This window comes from Chanodichthys erythropterus, chromosome 12 (genome assembly GCF_024489055.1).
Source record: "Chanodichthys erythropterus isolate Z2021 chromosome 12, ASM2448905v1, whole genome shotgun sequence".
NCBI classification, from domain to species: Eukaryota; Metazoa; Chordata; class Actinopteri; order Cypriniformes; family Xenocyprididae; genus Chanodichthys; species Chanodichthys erythropterus.
Genome location: NC_090232.1, coordinates 494,553 through 510,268, shown reverse-complemented (window position 1 = coordinate 510,268; position 15,716 = coordinate 494,553). Strand labels below are relative to the sequence as shown.

The following is a 15,716-nucleotide window of genomic DNA, read 5'->3' as shown; positions in this document are numbered from 1 at the left end:
CGAGATCGATGAACTGCAGATAATCCACTTCTGCAGCTCAAAACAGCGTCAGTGAACGAATAAGGGCAGTCTGACAAAATGTGCAGAAACACAGAACAATCGCGCAAATGGAAGAACAAGTTATTCATGTTGAATTAGTCACCAGAAGAAACTCTGATGATACAGAACTGTAGATTATGAGCTCCATCTAGTGGAACTAGTGTTAGTTAGTCCTGATCAGGGCTCTTCAAGTCCAGTCCTGGAGGGCCACTGCTCGAACCCTGATCAGACTCACACCTGTGATTGTCCAGTGATCCTGGACACTTGATCAGCTGACTCAGGTGTGTTTGATCAGAGCTGAACTCTGGTAGAGTCACCGATGATCCTCCAGGCATTCGGGCAGTTCACACTAACCTCTGCAGAGATTTACATTTGTCAGCGGTGATGTTTCTGTTCAGGCAGTGATGCAGAAGGTCAGGATGTTCTCCTCTGAGCGGGTGTAGAATGTTCTGAGGAGGCTCATTCAGGCACCCGATAATAGAGACACTGTGCTAGACTGCGCTCTCCTCTCTGTAGGCCGTCTCATCGCTGTCAGTGATCAGTGTGTGTGATACCACAGAGACCTGGAGCATCCGAGACCTGGACCATGAGGTGCCCTGAGGACCAAGAGCAGCCCTGAGGAGCACCAGTGCTGAGGGTCAGCGGGGTGATACTGTTGCCCATTCTGACGTCTGCCTGACAGGAAGTCCAGGATCCATCCAGTTGCACAGAGAGCGCTATAGTACTGAATGCTGAGCCAAAGTCCACAAACAGTGTTCTCTCTCACACATGTCCAGGTGACGGAGCTGTGTTTAGGGTGAAAGCAGTGACATCATCAGTGTATGAGAACTGTAGTGCATCAAGCGAGGCAGGCAACACAAGAGTCTCTGATCAGCTTCTCAAAACACTTACTGAAGACGCTGTCAGAGCAACGGCAGTCATTCAAGCTGGCTTTCGTATGAGCAGAATGATAGAGCACGTGTCTTCTCTCTCTCTGTGTTTCCGAGAACACGGCCTGGAACGCCATCCGGACCCGCAGCCCTTCATGTGTTCACCCTTCGAAGGATCGGGTCACATCGACTAGTAATCGAGTTTATAGAGTTAATCGAGTTTGTCCTGTAGAGGCAGCGATGTTCAGTTATTTCCTCTAATGTCTGTGATGTTATTAATCAATAATGAGAAAAACATGTTTGATGGAAATGACCACAGTGGTGAAGGAAAGTAAAACTTTATTTACAAAAATGTTTTGTTAAATATACGACATAGAAAAAAGAAGAAGAATGTGAAATAAATTAACACTTATTGCATATGCCACACAGAACACTTGCTGCGGCACATACTGTAAATATCCAGATGCACACACTAAAATATTTATAATAAATGCTATTAAACTCTCAACAGGTTCAAACTATCAAATCAATTCACAGTTATTCCACATACCTACATGCTCCTCTACAGTTCAAGGCTTTTTAATAAGGAAACAAGTCTACTGGTAAGAGCACTGAAAGACCTCGGGATGTTAAGTACGGCAACGACTCTTAAAGCTGTACACTGATATTCCAACGGTGTAAATGTACGTACACCGCTAGAAAGGCAGCAGCGGCCAGTCATTTAAAGTCACTGTTGAGTTAAACACACACAACCCTGTTCAATCAGAGTGTCTGACCGCTGACAACATTAATGTGACATGGAGATCCAAGGCTACGTGTCCACATGTCTACTGAAGTCAAGTGATGATTTCCAAGAAAAGCCAAAGCTCTGTCCACAAGGGCAGCGAGTCACATCAGTCTGACGGAGCATGTGATGTCCTGTAACGCCTCAGGTCAGGACAAGAGCTCTTGTTTTCCCTGAGGAGGGAGATCCGATGGATCTTGTGGCGTTCCCGTTTGATCACCTGCTCTTTCCTCCTCCTCTTCCAGTCGCTGTACAGATGACAGGTACTGCTCCAACAGGCTGCCGTCCTGACTGTCTCCAGCGGCCGTCACTGTCTCCGGTGATCCGGCAGTGACGCCGCTGCTCCGGCTGGTGTCCAGCGCTGCCTGTCGCTCTCCAGGGGAGTGAAATCCAGACTCCGGGATGGAGATCTCAGTGCGGAGAGGAGCTGCAGCAGGAATGCTGGGATTTAAGGTAGAGCTCTGAGCCGCATTGAGCCGCTCGTTCACAGACGACTGCCACTCCAGCACGGCCTGAAGCTGTTTGATAAACAGTCACAGAAGTCAGAAATATTATTAGCCATAAAGTGTATGTTGCCTTTTTATCCCAACTAGGGATGGACAATTTACCGTTAGATATGATTAACTGGTAGAAATTTGCATAGCCAGCAATGACATTTCCTCTCTCAAGATCCATTAAAGGGATAGTTCACCCAAAAATGAAAATGTGATGTTTATCTGCTAACCCCCAGCACATCCAAGATGTAGGTGACTTTGTTTCTTCAGTAGAACACAAATGATGATTTTTAACACCAACTGTTGCCGTCTGTCAGTCAAATAATGCTAGTGGATGGGAACTTCTATTATAAGAGTAAATAAAACTTGCATAGACAAGTCCTAATTAAACCCTGCGGCTCGTGACGACACATTGATGTCCTAAGACACGAAACAATCGGTTTGTGCGAGAAACTGAACAGTATTTATATCATTTTTTACCTCTAATACACCACTATGTCCAACTGCGTTCAGCACTCGATTCGTTTGGTCCGATCACTCTGACAGCGGCAGTGATGTCTCGCGCATACACTTTAATGAGATGTCAGAGCGCGATCAGACCTCACTAATGAGTGCTGCACGCGGTTGGACATAGTGGTGTATTAGAGGTAAAAAACAATATAAATACTGTTCGGTTTATCGCACAAACCGATCGTTTCGTGTCTTAGGACATCAATGTGTCGTCACGAGCCACAGGGTTTAAACTGGATGTGTCTGTGCATGTTTATTTGACTCTTATAGATTGTGTCCCGATTCACTCGCATTATTTGACTGACAGACGGCAACGGTTGGAGTTAAAAATCATCATTTGTGTTCTACCGAAGTCACCTACACCTTGGATGCGCTGGGGGTAAGCAGATAAACATCACATTTTCATTTTTGGGTGAACTATCCCTTTAATGTACTAAAAACATATTTAAATCAGGTCATGTGAGTACAGTGGCTCAATATTAATATTATAAAGCCACGAGAATATTTTTGGTGCGCAAAACAAACAAATTACTGACTAATTTAGTGATGGCCAATTTCAAAACACTGCTTCAGGAAGCTTTAGAGCGTTATGAATCTTTTGTGTCGAATCATGATTCAGATCTCGTGTCAAACTGCCAACGGATGAAATCACGTGACTTTGGTGCTCCGAACAGCTGATTCGACACAAAAGATTCATAACGCTCCGAAGCTTCCTGAAGCAGTGTTTTGAAATCGTCCATCACTAAATAAGTCGTTATTTTGTTTTTTTGCCGCTCCAAAAATATTCTCTTGGCTTTATAATATTAATATTGAACCACTGTACTCACATGACCTGATTTAAATATGTTTTTAGTACATTAATGGATCTTGAGAGAGGAAATGTCATTGCTCAGGCCTAACTGAGCCATCGGATTTCGACTAAAATATCTTAATTTGTGTTCTGAAGATGAACGAATGTCTTACGGGTGTGGACCGGCATGAGGGTGAGTAATTAATGACAGAATTTTTGGGTGAACTAACCCTTTAATGACGTCTGGTCTCTAGTGTCTGTCAGAGCGAATGCCTCTTAAATTTTCTTGTGTTTGTACAGTGCAGGAGCTTAGATCAAGATCAGGTAAAGGCAGGTGACCACAAAATAAGCCCAACAGGGTCATTTGACTTAAATTAGGACTGTATGATGAATGTATATTATCCCACTTATCACACAGTGTGAGATTACTGTTTTGAGTAAAAATTGTTATTACTTTACTTGTAGCCAGATTAAAGCTAAAAGAAAAACAGCCCTTTTTAACCATCAGTTCCGAAACAAGACAAACACTATAACAATAAACAGATATTTTCTATGGACTAGTTAGCTAATATATTTAGCTTTAACTACTACTCCTCCACTTCAAGTTCTCACTCGTCCAGCTGTTGCCATCTCTCATCTCTAACCCAAATGTCACCAAAATCAATTCTGATACTTCACACATACTGGCAAGACTCTTTTCGTCACCCAGCTGAGATAACGTGAGTAGTATTAATCTGGTAATCATCGTCATACTGACCTGCTTCCACAGGAACTTCACGGCTTCTTCCTGCACGCGTCTCTGCAGTCGGTCTTCTTCTTGTTGCTTGCGCACCCTGCAAAACAATAATAATTACTGGGAAAAGCTTTTAAGATTGCGTTATTGTTGAAGCTGTTTTAGTGTTTGAACTAATCAGACAAGTGGAAGAAAATAATAATTCACAGAAATGCAATGATTCAGGATCGATAAGATAATTCAGTAAATCTTTCTGACAGTCTTGATCACTTTGGAATCATTTTTCCTTCGTGTTTAACGGTAAAGTGTTTCACCTCTCCAGTTCTGCGGTCAGGTGGACGATGTGATCCTGCATCCTGCGCAGGCGGATCTCGGCACGCACTTCTTTGGCTTGTGGGTGGCAGTGGCGTGTGCAGTGACCCCTCCACCAAGACTGGATCCTTACAGCTGCATCATGTGGTTCACACAGTCTCACTTTACACAGCGGCACAGCAGCTTTCTGCATCCCCGTCCAATCACAATCCTCCACAGAACCGTTCTGTAACACGGCATCACCGTTCAACGCATGCTGCTGCCCGTCTGCCGCTCCATCCGTGTGACAGAGCTGGTCCAAATGATCTGAACCATTTGTCCAAGAGGTGAGAACAGCTCCGCCCACCGACTCCACCTCTGATGGGCGGTGCTGAGCCGATGTGGGAGGAGCCAGAGAATCATCAAACTCCTCTTCGCCGCTGTCAGGAGCTGAAGCAGGATGGAGAGCAGGGTTAAAGGGCAAAAAGGCAGATTCAGAGGACAGCAGACTCCCATGAAGCTTCTCCTCATCAGTCTGAACATCCTCCACAATCATCCTGTCCTGAGCAGCGGGCGGAAGCCGGACAGCAGCGACCGCGGGTGAAGACACAGCACCCATCCACGCATTTACCTGAACTCCTGGATCCAGATCTACAATCATAATGGAGAAGAATCACTGCAGCAGAAAATGACACTAAAGACACTGAAGGGCAGATTCACCAAGAATGAACTGCGACTGCTGAAGCCCAGTTTCCCTACGTATCTAGTGCCCGATTCACTACCAGAATAATGTAGATCAGTCGAGAACACAAGCACGGAGCAAATGACAGAGATATTTGACTCATTTAACTGAAACATTCTTGTTTGAAAAATTACTGATGTTTAAAAAAAGTGCACTCTTTTATATATGACATTCACGTAACACCAGGTTTTATTTGCTGGACAATTTTTTTTTTTTAATCGATCTATTATAATGATCCTTACACATTTATACATGTCAACTATATACTGCAAAGCTGGCACTTATTCTGGCCTTTATGTGGCATTTTGTGTTCACACTGAATTTCGAGAAGAAACAGAACAACATTAGCATGGCTCTGTGAAGACTGAGCCTGCTAAACTGGGTGCAGGTGGGTGGTGAATAAGACAGATATTTGCAGATATTTGCCCTGACGCATCACATTCAAAAGCTGTTAGTCTGTGACTGATCTGACCTTTCTGAGCGATGACATCATCATCACCATCCTCATCATCTCTGCTCCTGTGGTCACGCCACTGCTGCACGTCTAGATGTGTGGGCCGAGATGGACTCTGGGACCAGCAGAGACGCGTTTGCTGCAGCTGTCTCTGATGCTGTCTGCAGACACCCAGACACACACACACACACACACACACACACACTGAAGATCAGGTTTGCTGTGGATTAAATGCTTTGTTTTGGATGCTACCTTTGCTTGTTGAGGATTTTCTCTAGTTTAGCGTCCTCTGCAGACTGTAAGGCAGTTGTGGCAGTCAGGGGACATGTGGATGCCAAATACTGGATCAGCTGCGCATGCTGCCCGGGACGAAACACACGGCCTTTACCTTGACTGTACAGCCACTCTCCTTTCAGTCTGGAAACATTGCATGTTGTCATTAGTAACAGAGATGCATCTTAAAGGGTAAGTTCATCCACAAATGAAAATTCTGTCATCATTTACTCTCCCTCATGTTGTTCCAAACCTGTAAGACTTTCGTTCCTCTTCGGAACACAGAGGAAGATCTTTTTAAGGAAATCTGAGAGATGTTTGTTCCTCCATTGACAGTCTAGGCAACTACCAATTTGACACTTCAAAAAGTTCATAAAGCGATAGTAAAACTAATCCAGATGAATCGAGCGGTTTAGACTAGGGATGCACCGAAATGAAAATTCTTGGCCAAAACCAAAAACTGAAAAAGAGGAAACCAAGGCCGAAAACCGAAACACAGAAAGAAATTATGACAATTATTAATACCACTGCATTTATGTTAATGACTGTGTACTAACTTTACTAAAATCAAGGCATTGCAATTGCATAAATTAATATTAAAGTTTCAAAGAATAGTTCAATTACACATTATGCAAATATTTATTTAGCACATTGCAACAATGCACAGTATAAAATAAAATTCAAATTAAAATGTTTAACTTGACCCCACTCATATGTACATTAAATAATAATGTCCTGTACATTATTATTTAATGTACACATGAGTGGGGTCAAGTTAAACATTTTAGTAAATATTTCTTGCAGGATTTCACTGAACATATCAGACAACGAGGGTGCAGTTTTTTTTTCTGCGCTCTGATCTTCTTCTCCTGCGCTGGGTGCTGCTCCGTCTCTGTCTCCACACGGGTTCTCCGCATCCATCGCGGCCTGGATCATTTCTCAGCGCGCCGCTTTATTTCCGCATCAAAGTAATGGTCTTTATAACGCGGATCAAGTACAGTCGCGATGAAGTGCAGAGGATCTGAATAGATCTCAGTGAAACATGTGCTGACCGACTCTAAGAGTGTACTTTTCATTGTTTTCACTCCGTGGTCCGTCTCAACCACTTCGCTTAGGAGACGCTTTAGTGCTGCGATTAAAGGAATAACGTCCGCTACAGATGCATCAGAGGAGCTGATCTCGCGGTTTCTGTTTGCGTCATCACAACATTTCGGCCGTATTGTTTCGGTGATAAAAGTCTTTTCTGTGGCCGAATATTCGGTGCATCCCTAGTTTAGACCAAATTTTCTGAAGAGATGCAATCGCATTATATGATGAATAGACTGAATTTATGCTTTTATTCATGTATAAACATTCAACATATTCAACACACTTCTTGAAATGTTAGATATCTGTTTAGGCCAGTGGTTTTCAGTCCTGGTCCTGACGCTCCACTGTGTTTCTCTCTTATCTGACACACTGAGGGGCCGTTTATACAACACTGTTTTAAAATTAAAACTGAAAACTGTTTATGCATTTTAGTCGTTCATTTACATGACAACGGCAAAACAACATTTTTAATCTTTTTTTTACGGATCCTTGTGAGCAGGGATCATTTTGATGTACATAAAAAACTCAAAGGAATAACGTTTCTATTTTTAGTACATTGTTGTCATGTAAACGAATCCTTAGGTCAGTTCGGTTCATGAAGCGCTTTCCTTACGAGCCGATGATGTGAGTCAGGTGTGTAAGTGAGACATAAAATGTGCCGAGCGATGGAGCGGCAGGACCAGGACTGAAAAGCTCTGGTTTAGAGGTTGATGAAATCCCCTCATTCTGGATGCTAGATGGTCTACAATTTAATGCAAAATAATGTGTGACAAACAGTAGGGTCTGTAAAAAATGGTGCGTAGTGCAACACAAAAAGACAGACTCAAACACATACTGTAACTCTTATGTTGAAAAATCACCCAACTCACCCCTCTTTTTGTGAAATGACATATCCATCCAGCACCTTCAAATGCAGACACCAGCTCACCACATATGGGCGATAATCACAGCCGGGCAGAGAGGGCGTGGCCATGACACACGGGTTACTCATGATGGACAGCTGCTCCAGGTGGTGTAACGGGGATAAATACGACACCTGGAATTGAGACACACAAAGAAATTGAGAAGGTGCTCACAGCAGAGCTCCAGCCAGGAGGAGCAAATGTACAACCACACCCTAATCCTACCCTAACCCTACCCACACCTCTATCTCTCCACCCCACTGGACGTCCAGAGAGGAGGAGCTGGCCATCATAGGCTCTGCAGTGAGTACCACTTGAAGAAATTGAGGGCCATCATGGTTTTTCCATCATTCCATCACTGTTTTTCATGCTGTGATTGACATGTTTTTAAGATGTTGTGTTAAAATTTCAAACGTAAACATCTGGTATTGTGTGATGTTGTATTGAACATTGTTATTCTAAATTAATCTAAATTAAATATGTCATCTAGATGGCTAACACTGATGAGTTTTTGTTTAAACTGCACTGTTAAAGTGAGTTAGGGTGATCTGTAATGTTTTTTTTTCTCATATGACAGTTTTCCAGCAAACGTGCATGTATGAATGTAAAGCTGTCCTGTGAAGTTTTATTTTCTAATACTCTATTTAATGACATAAGTAGAAGGTAGAAGCTTAAATGGCTATGATGCTCGCAAAAATACATTAATATGAGATTTATTCATGGGTCAAGGGCATGATTGTGTACAGTTTTTAATAATCACATTAAATTAATGCTGCAAGAAATGGAATGTGTGATAACAAATGTAGGGCGGGGCTTAATTTTGTCTGTGGGGAATTGATTGGATGGTTGTGGTTTGCTATTGGTGGATCTCATGTGAGTGACAGGTTGCCCCGCCCTCATCATCAGAGAACAGAAGAGATGCTGCAAAAGGGAGGAGAAGATATTCTGATTCAAGATTATTAATTTAACACATTAATGATGGGCACTGATAAAGTATTTATTAAAAAAAAGAAAGAATTGTTTTGATTTCATGGTTACTTTATCTTGTGAAATTGACTGACATACTAATGATAAATGCATAGCAGAAATGAAGCAAAACAATAAATAAACAAACAATAAAACAAAAACAAGTATGTTGAGGTTTGTATCGTGTACCTCGGCGAGGTCTCTGATCTCGTTCTCTGCGAGCGACAGGACGCTGAGGTTCGGCGGCAGGTGGGCAGGAACAGTCCGGAGAGTCGTGATGTTGTTTCCATGCAGAAGAAGAGTCTGAAAAGGGTGAGACGAGTCTTAAAGATCACAATCAGTCTTATAAAATATTCCTCTTTTCAAGAGAGACTACATGAGACTCATCTCTCAAAGGCACATGGCAAATACCTTTAGCGCTGAGAGCTTTGTGAGGTCTCCTATGTGAGAAATATTATTGTCTGACAGATCCAGATGTTGCAGGGAAACACAGTTGTGAAGCTGCTCGATGACCTGCACAAACACAGACAGATGTGACTCTGGTTCTGATGAGGAACAATCAGCCTCCTTTTCAATCAATTAGATGGTTGTCTGAAGAGTACCTTAATGTTATTTCCAGCTAGATTGAGCCATTCGAGGTGAACCAGTTCCTTCAGCCCCTCAATATATCCGATACTGTTGTTTGGGAGGTTCAGAATTCGTAAGCTAGAGAGCTTCGAGACGCCCATCATGCGCACCAGCCGGTTCGAGGCCACGGACAGCTGTGAACAGACAGCATGTGACACACACACTCATCTCAAATACCGACTGGAGTCAGTTTAATGTAAAAACAACACACCTGCTGAAGAACTTCATTACGCTCCAGGTGCTCCAGCTTAATGATGTGGTTCTGGTCCAGAATAAGAGTGTGTGAGTCTCCTCGACAGAAAACCTTCGGATCCAGTTTGTGGAGACCCTGATTTGAAAGGTCTAATAAACCAGGACCTTAATAATAGAACAAAACACTGAAACTCTGTTCATGGACTAGAGATATCTGCCCTAACAACACACTTTCAATGTAAATTAATTATTCCACAGCCAAAAGAAGTCAAAATCTACAGAGGTTTATTAATATAATTTATATGGATTAAAGAAGAAACTGAAATCTGAAGTTGATGTTGACAGCAATAATCGACAAAACAACGCGACATCCAGTACAAATAAATCAAATAACTTAAATCCAATCTTCTCAGATGTGTTATAAACACAGATGAAATCCTGTAAGTGTAATAACAGCAGATGAAATCCTGTTAGTGTAATAACAGCAGATTTCAGATTTCTGCACATTATGACAGAAACTGATCAGACGTCAAGTTCGTCACGAGCGCCAAACGCTGCGTGTTAAACATGATGTACCGCGTGTACAATACCATTAGTGTCTGTCTGCAATTAAAATACTGCAGTATATATCCATCTAATCAATCGAACTGATTAATCGTTTTTTATTTCGCATACCTTCGTAATTCGACATTTGCTCCACCGCCTCGTCAGTCGCCGCCATACTTCCCGCTTGAGTCACCGCCAGGCAACCGATCGTCTTTTTGATTGGATAAATGAATCTCGAAATAATAATAATTTTTGATATTTTTATAAGATATCTGGTTATATTTATATATAAAATATATGTTTGTTTTGAAAAAGTATTTAACATTTGTGAAATGAGCTCCTTTATAAACCGCTTACCCACAATTCCTTTTCCTCTTCCCTATCTGAAACGCCGCCATGAAGTGAGTGTCGTCTGTGTTCATCCATAAACATCTTGAATGTTATCGTGGAAAATCGCATAAAAAAGTATTCAGAGGTTAATATTAAATATGATGAATTTGTAATAACTCTTATTTCTGACGTGTAGGGTCGAGCTGTGCAGTTTTAGTGGATATAAAATCTATCCCGGTCATGGCCGGCGCTACGCCAGGATCGATGGAAAGGTAAAACTATTAAAACACAAATTATACGAGAATTAGACTTCAGGCTTTGATTTCTTTCTGTGTTGATCGATGAGTGACTGTCAGCATCTCGTGATGTGAATATTTATGCCTGGCAGTGTTCAGTTTGGATGTTTAGCTTAGCGCTGGTCTGTTAGCTAACTGAAGCCATAGCCGGAGTGTGTGTGTGTGTGTGTGTGAGAGAGAGAGAGAGAGAGAGTGAGTGTATGTATGATTGAGAGTGTGTGTGTGTGAGAGAGTGTATATGTATGAAAGTGTGTGAGAGTGTGTATATGTGTGAAAGTGTGTGTGAGAGTGTGTATATGTGTGAGAGTGTGTTTGTGTGTGAGAGAGAGAGTGTTAATGTATGAGAGTGTGTGTGAGAGTGTGAGAGTTGGATTTAACTGGCTTCAAGATTGAAAATCAAAATAATAGATGGTTCTGAATGCTGTGCAAAACATTGTTATAGTCTCGGATCACATGACGCCTGACTGTAAACTGAAGAGATGTGACGTCAGGCTCGTATTATAGTGACGTCATGTTGATGTAAACACTCTTTTCTGCAGGTTTTCCAGTTCCTGAATGCTAAATGTGAGTCTGCGTTCCTGTCCAAGAGGAACCCCAGACAGATCAACTGGACCGTTCTGTACCGGCGCAAACACAAGAAGGGCCAGTCTGTGAGTTTGACCACTTCAGCTCTCCGTAGAGTCACGTGATGCGGGCCGGACCACTTTTATTCGTTTGACTGTACTGCTGTAATGCTTTTTAAGGCAAAGTATCGCTTTAGGTTGAACCAGGAAAATGTGCTTATTCTTAGTACAGTTAACTAGATGCTCATTAGATGTCACTTATTCTGCCAGACACATGCACAGGATTGTGGGATATCATGGCTAAGCAGAAGACATCTGTGAGCCTCACTAACATCTCATTAGACCAGGGATGGGCAACTTCGATAGTGACCAACATTTTTTCTCCTTAATACCAGGGGCCAGATCACTAATTCACACTCGCACCTTTTACATCGTCTTACTCCATTTACTGTTTAATAAGTAATCAATTTACAATTAATGTAGTTTTTATGAACACTTACTAATGTAAGATTTTAAGACCTGTTAAACTTGTGCAATATTGCCAATACAAATGGGAAACTTTTAGTTGACAAGCAATATTACTCCAACAAGCAAATGTGAAAATCCATTATCTGTAAATTTGCAATAAACAAATGTACAGAAGTCCTATTTTTGATCACAAGCCTAGAGAACATTTTCAACTCCGCCTCATTAAAAAGCTTATTTTAAAAAAAAAGTTGTTCCTTATGGCATTACTATAATTCACATTCAAATATTACCATTATTATTATTTTTTTAATGTATAAGAACATGAGTGCATACATTTGTCATTCATTTGGCAAAAAATGGTTTTGTTGATTATGCATTTTACCTTTGAAATCTAAGACAAGTGCAGCTCTGCGTCACATGTGTATCTTTCATACTTCTCGTTAGCCACTTTTCCACCATTGGGTCAAACCGTTCTCTTTGCTTTTCTGTTCCGTTCTGTGCCGATCTGATCCGAGCCGGCCGGCACGGATATGGTTTTGTTTTCCACTGGCTGGGGCTGATAACGGAGCTCTTCAGACGTTGCCTTAGAAATGCACGAGTTTACACGCGATATGCGATGTAAATAGTGGCCACGTTATGTAGGATGATCAGTTATTTCTTTTAATTGTATGATTGATTTGTGTTCATGTTGCTCACATATCATGTTTAGCAAGCTACGGAGAAACCGGCAGCCAGGCAGCAGATAAGTGACCGATCCTGAGTGACGACGTCACGTCACTACTCGCATTCTAGCGGCACGAGCCGGCACGGTTGGCTAATTCCAGGCGGAGAACGGTTTGTAATCGTGCCGTGCCATACCGGGCTCAAGTGGAAATATAGCTGGAACCGTTCCTTACCATTCATCCGTTCAGCCCGACGGTGGAAAGTGGATTTTGTGAGCATTGTAATGACAGTTTACAATAAAATCTTAGTAGGATGGGTTAGGGTTATCTTAACATTGTTTCCAAACAAATCAAACATATGGGTGACCCTTGAACTTGGTAAAAAGATGATCTCTTAACCATCCTGGTTGGAAGGTGAAAACTCGATTTTTATTTTTTCATTTATTTTTGCTAATTTTAGTAAACTTTCACATTAGCGTGCACATCCTGCGCTGTTGTTAATATGGGGATCGGCTGGAAATGGCGACCTCTCCTGGATTGATTTAGTATGAACATTATAATCTAACGCAATCTTTATTATTACTTGCTCTTCAAATGTCCAGCGGGCTGTATTTAAAGACCTGGCGGGCCACCAGTTGCCCATCCCTGCATTAGACTGATGTGACTGGAATTAAATTGGGATGTCTTCATTCCTAACCCTGAAGACAGTGGTTGTTCAGCTGTTGGGGCGCAGCCGCTGGTGTGTGTGTGTGATGCATGCTGAGTGACTGAGTGGAAATTAATCTTGTTTTTCGGCTGTGTGTCTTTGCTCCGTTAGGAAGAGGTGTCTAAGAAGCGCACGCGGCGTGCGGTGAAGTTCCAGCGGGCGATTACCGGCGCGTCTCTGGCTGAGATCCTGGCCAAGAGGAACCAGAAGCCTGAAGTGCGTAAAGCGCAGAGAGAGCAAGCCATCAGGTCAGCGCCTCGACTAACACTCATTCAGGCTGTCTATTTGTCCATCACATTTTCATTACTCATGGAAGTTAAAATGTGTTTTTGTGGCCATGTCTTAATCTAAACTCGTTTGACTGCAAATTTGTACGGTTCATTGTTGTTCTTGCAAATGTTCTTGCACTGTACAATTGAGAAATCACAATTCTTATCACAATTTTCAAATAATAATTTAGTCCAGAAGTCCTTGATTGGCTTGTTCAGGTGTGTTGAGACTAAACTCAGAACAGGGCCGGTTTTGAAGAACCCTGACATACAATATTATAGTTCTTTATTAAATAAAGATTTTTCATTGCAATGAACCAAATGCTTCAAATTGCCCTTAAAGATGATTTAAATGTAATTTGTGAGTTGATTTGTTACAGACTCTCTTGCAGACATCGTTTCATTGTTTAGTTGTGCATTTATCTATAAGAAAGCGTGTTAGTTTTTCACTCTATACTTCTAAAACTTCAACAACTTTTAGTAAAACACTTCAGATCTTTAAGTCTTAAAGGGGTCATGAACGTTTTTTTTTTTTTTTTTTTTTTTTTTTTTTAAATGTTTCCTGGGGTGCACTTATGTTAGTATGCTTTTACATCCAAAACTATCTAATTTAGAAATGGAAGGCATTTTTCCTACCCTGATTTTAACCCTCTGGTTTGAATGCTTCGTTTAAGGGGCGTGTCTGCTGTGAGACTTGCATAAACACCCACTGCTGTGATTGGCTAACATCTTTCCATTTGAAATAGACAAGTATTAGTCTACTAAAAGTGTTGCATTACATTTAGATCTATGGCATTATATTTAGATCGTGGCATGAAAGGTTGCAGAGATGAACATAGTCGATCAGACTTGTTAAACTCATGAAACAATTTCTGCACACTAACAAATGCTTTCATCTTCACTAACAGTGCAAACGCGATGAAACTGAGATTCATGAATAAAACGGGAGTTTTGTGCGTCAGTCACTGATAAACTCATGCTGCTTGATTGACCGCTCGCTGCTCCAACGATTGCAAATTTGATCGCTTTCTTTATATAACTTAATCACCGTTAAATAACAGATTATTTTCATCCTACTAAGAGAAACAACGCAAGTTGACGTTTAGTCACTGGTTTGATTTACTGACACACAAAGAACATCTGACTGTACATGAATCATTAATATCAGATCAGGCGTTAGAATTAACACTTACTCGCATGTTGTCGCGTTACTGTCAAGTCCAGGAAAATTTGATTTCTCAGTTCATCACCCCTTTAAAACTGGCTTTTCTCACACAGGTGTTTGACTGGTTTCGGTTGCACCAGTCTGAATGTGTAAACCAATGTTTCCCTTCTAACTATATTCTTGATCTGATCTTTCAGGGCTGCCAAGGAGGCCAAGAAGGCAAAGCAGGCGACTAAGAAGCCGTCCGCCCAGAGCACCAAGGTTGGATATGGTTTTAATCTTCAGTCTATGAGCGGCACTGTTCATTACCTGCTGTAATGCAGAAGAATCGTTGTTGAAGTGGAATGATTGTTTTGCCCCTTAAGGCGTTGCAGTGTGACTGATTCTGTCGCTTCTGTGTCATAAGGTGGCATAGAGCAGAAGGACTATGTCTACACCTAGTACCCTTTTATTAATGGGTGCTCAGTGTCATTTAGTCCTACACATTATTGCAATCTGTACTAGTAATTGTAAATCGTGTTGTTTGAATCTCTCGTATCGTCAGTAACATGTTTGTTGTTTTTAGGCCCCTGCTAAAGCTGCACCAAAACAGAAGATTGCCAAGCCCATGAAGGTCAGCGCCCCTCGCGTCGGTGGCAAGCGTTAAGCTCATGTTTTGGTGTGTTGTGTGTTAATAAAAGTTTCACAATCGACCTTGAGTGTCCTTGAATTATTGATGTTCAGTGATATTGATATTAACTTTACATAATGTTAATACTTTACATTTGATTGTACAATGTTTAAACTGGTGCTAGTCTTTGCTGCCAGTTTGTTTTCTGATATTTTGCAGAAAAGTCATATTACTAACCTGTTTAAGTCTTTGCATTAAAGTGAGTGCATGTGTTCTTCAGTTCAAAGAAATTTCACATATTTGATGCAGTTGGTTTTTGATGACACTAGAGTAAATCAAGCAGCAG

The 15,716-nt window shown here is 41.5% G+C and overlaps 2 protein-coding genes and 1 non-coding gene across 3 annotated transcripts; 2 read left to right on the top strand and 1 right to left on the bottom strand.

Annotated features, from left to right (window-relative positions):
- Positions 1–470: 470 nt before the first annotated feature.
- cep97 (centrosomal protein 97) lies at positions 471–10,737 on the bottom strand. Its single transcript, XM_067402427.1, has 12 exons — positions 10,659–10,737; positions 10,431–10,534; positions 9,775–9,920; positions 9,539–9,697; positions 9,348–9,449; positions 9,126–9,239; positions 7,938–8,104; positions 5,959–6,123; positions 5,725–5,867; positions 4,534–5,161; positions 4,244–4,319; positions 471–2,210 (listed from the first exon to the last, which is right to left on the bottom strand). The coding sequence occupies exons 1-12, from the start codon at positions 10,721–10,723 to the stop codon at positions 1,842–1,844; spliced, it is 2,238 nt and encodes a 745-aa protein (XP_067258528.1). The 5' UTR covers positions 10,724–10,737; the 3' UTR covers positions 471–1,841.
- rpl24 (ribosomal protein L24) lies at positions 10,642–15,452 on the top strand. Its single transcript, XM_067402431.1, has 6 exons — positions 10,642–10,702; positions 10,828–10,903; positions 11,467–11,577; positions 13,438–13,574; positions 14,958–15,021; positions 15,326–15,452. The coding sequence occupies exons 1-6, from the start codon at positions 10,698–10,700 to the stop codon at positions 15,404–15,406; spliced, it is 474 nt and encodes a 157-aa protein (XP_067258532.1). The 5' UTR covers positions 10,642–10,697; the 3' UTR covers positions 15,407–15,452.
- LOC137033223 (small nucleolar RNA SNORA17) lies at positions 15,113–15,245 on the top strand. The gene has a single exon (XR_010896845.1). It is a non-coding gene; the product is annotated as a small nucleolar RNA SNORA17 (small nucleolar RNA).
- Positions 15,453–15,716: the final 264 nt, after the last annotated feature.

Coding starts and splice junctions, on each gene's coding strand:
- rpl24 (XM_067402431.1), top strand. Junction 11,578..13,437: donor AACACAAGAAGGGCCAGTCT/GTGAGTTTGACC, acceptor TTGCTCCGTTAG/GAAGAGGTGTCTAAGAAGCG. Junction 13,575..14,957: donor CAGAGAGAGCAAGCCATCAG/GTCAGCGCCTCG, acceptor CTGATCTTTCAG/GGCTGCCAAGGAGGCCAAGA.
- cep97 (XM_067402427.1), bottom strand. CDS start 10,723: ATGAACACAGACGACACTCACTTCATGGCGGCGTTTCAGATAGGGAAG. Junction 9,921..10,430: donor GCAAATGTCGAATTACGAAG/GTATGCGAAATA, acceptor TCTATTATTAAG/GTCCTGGTTTATTAGACCTT. Junction 5,162..5,724: donor TGATGTCATCGCTCAGAAAG/GTCAGATCAGTC, acceptor TTATGATTGTAG/ATCTGGATCCAGGAGTTCAG.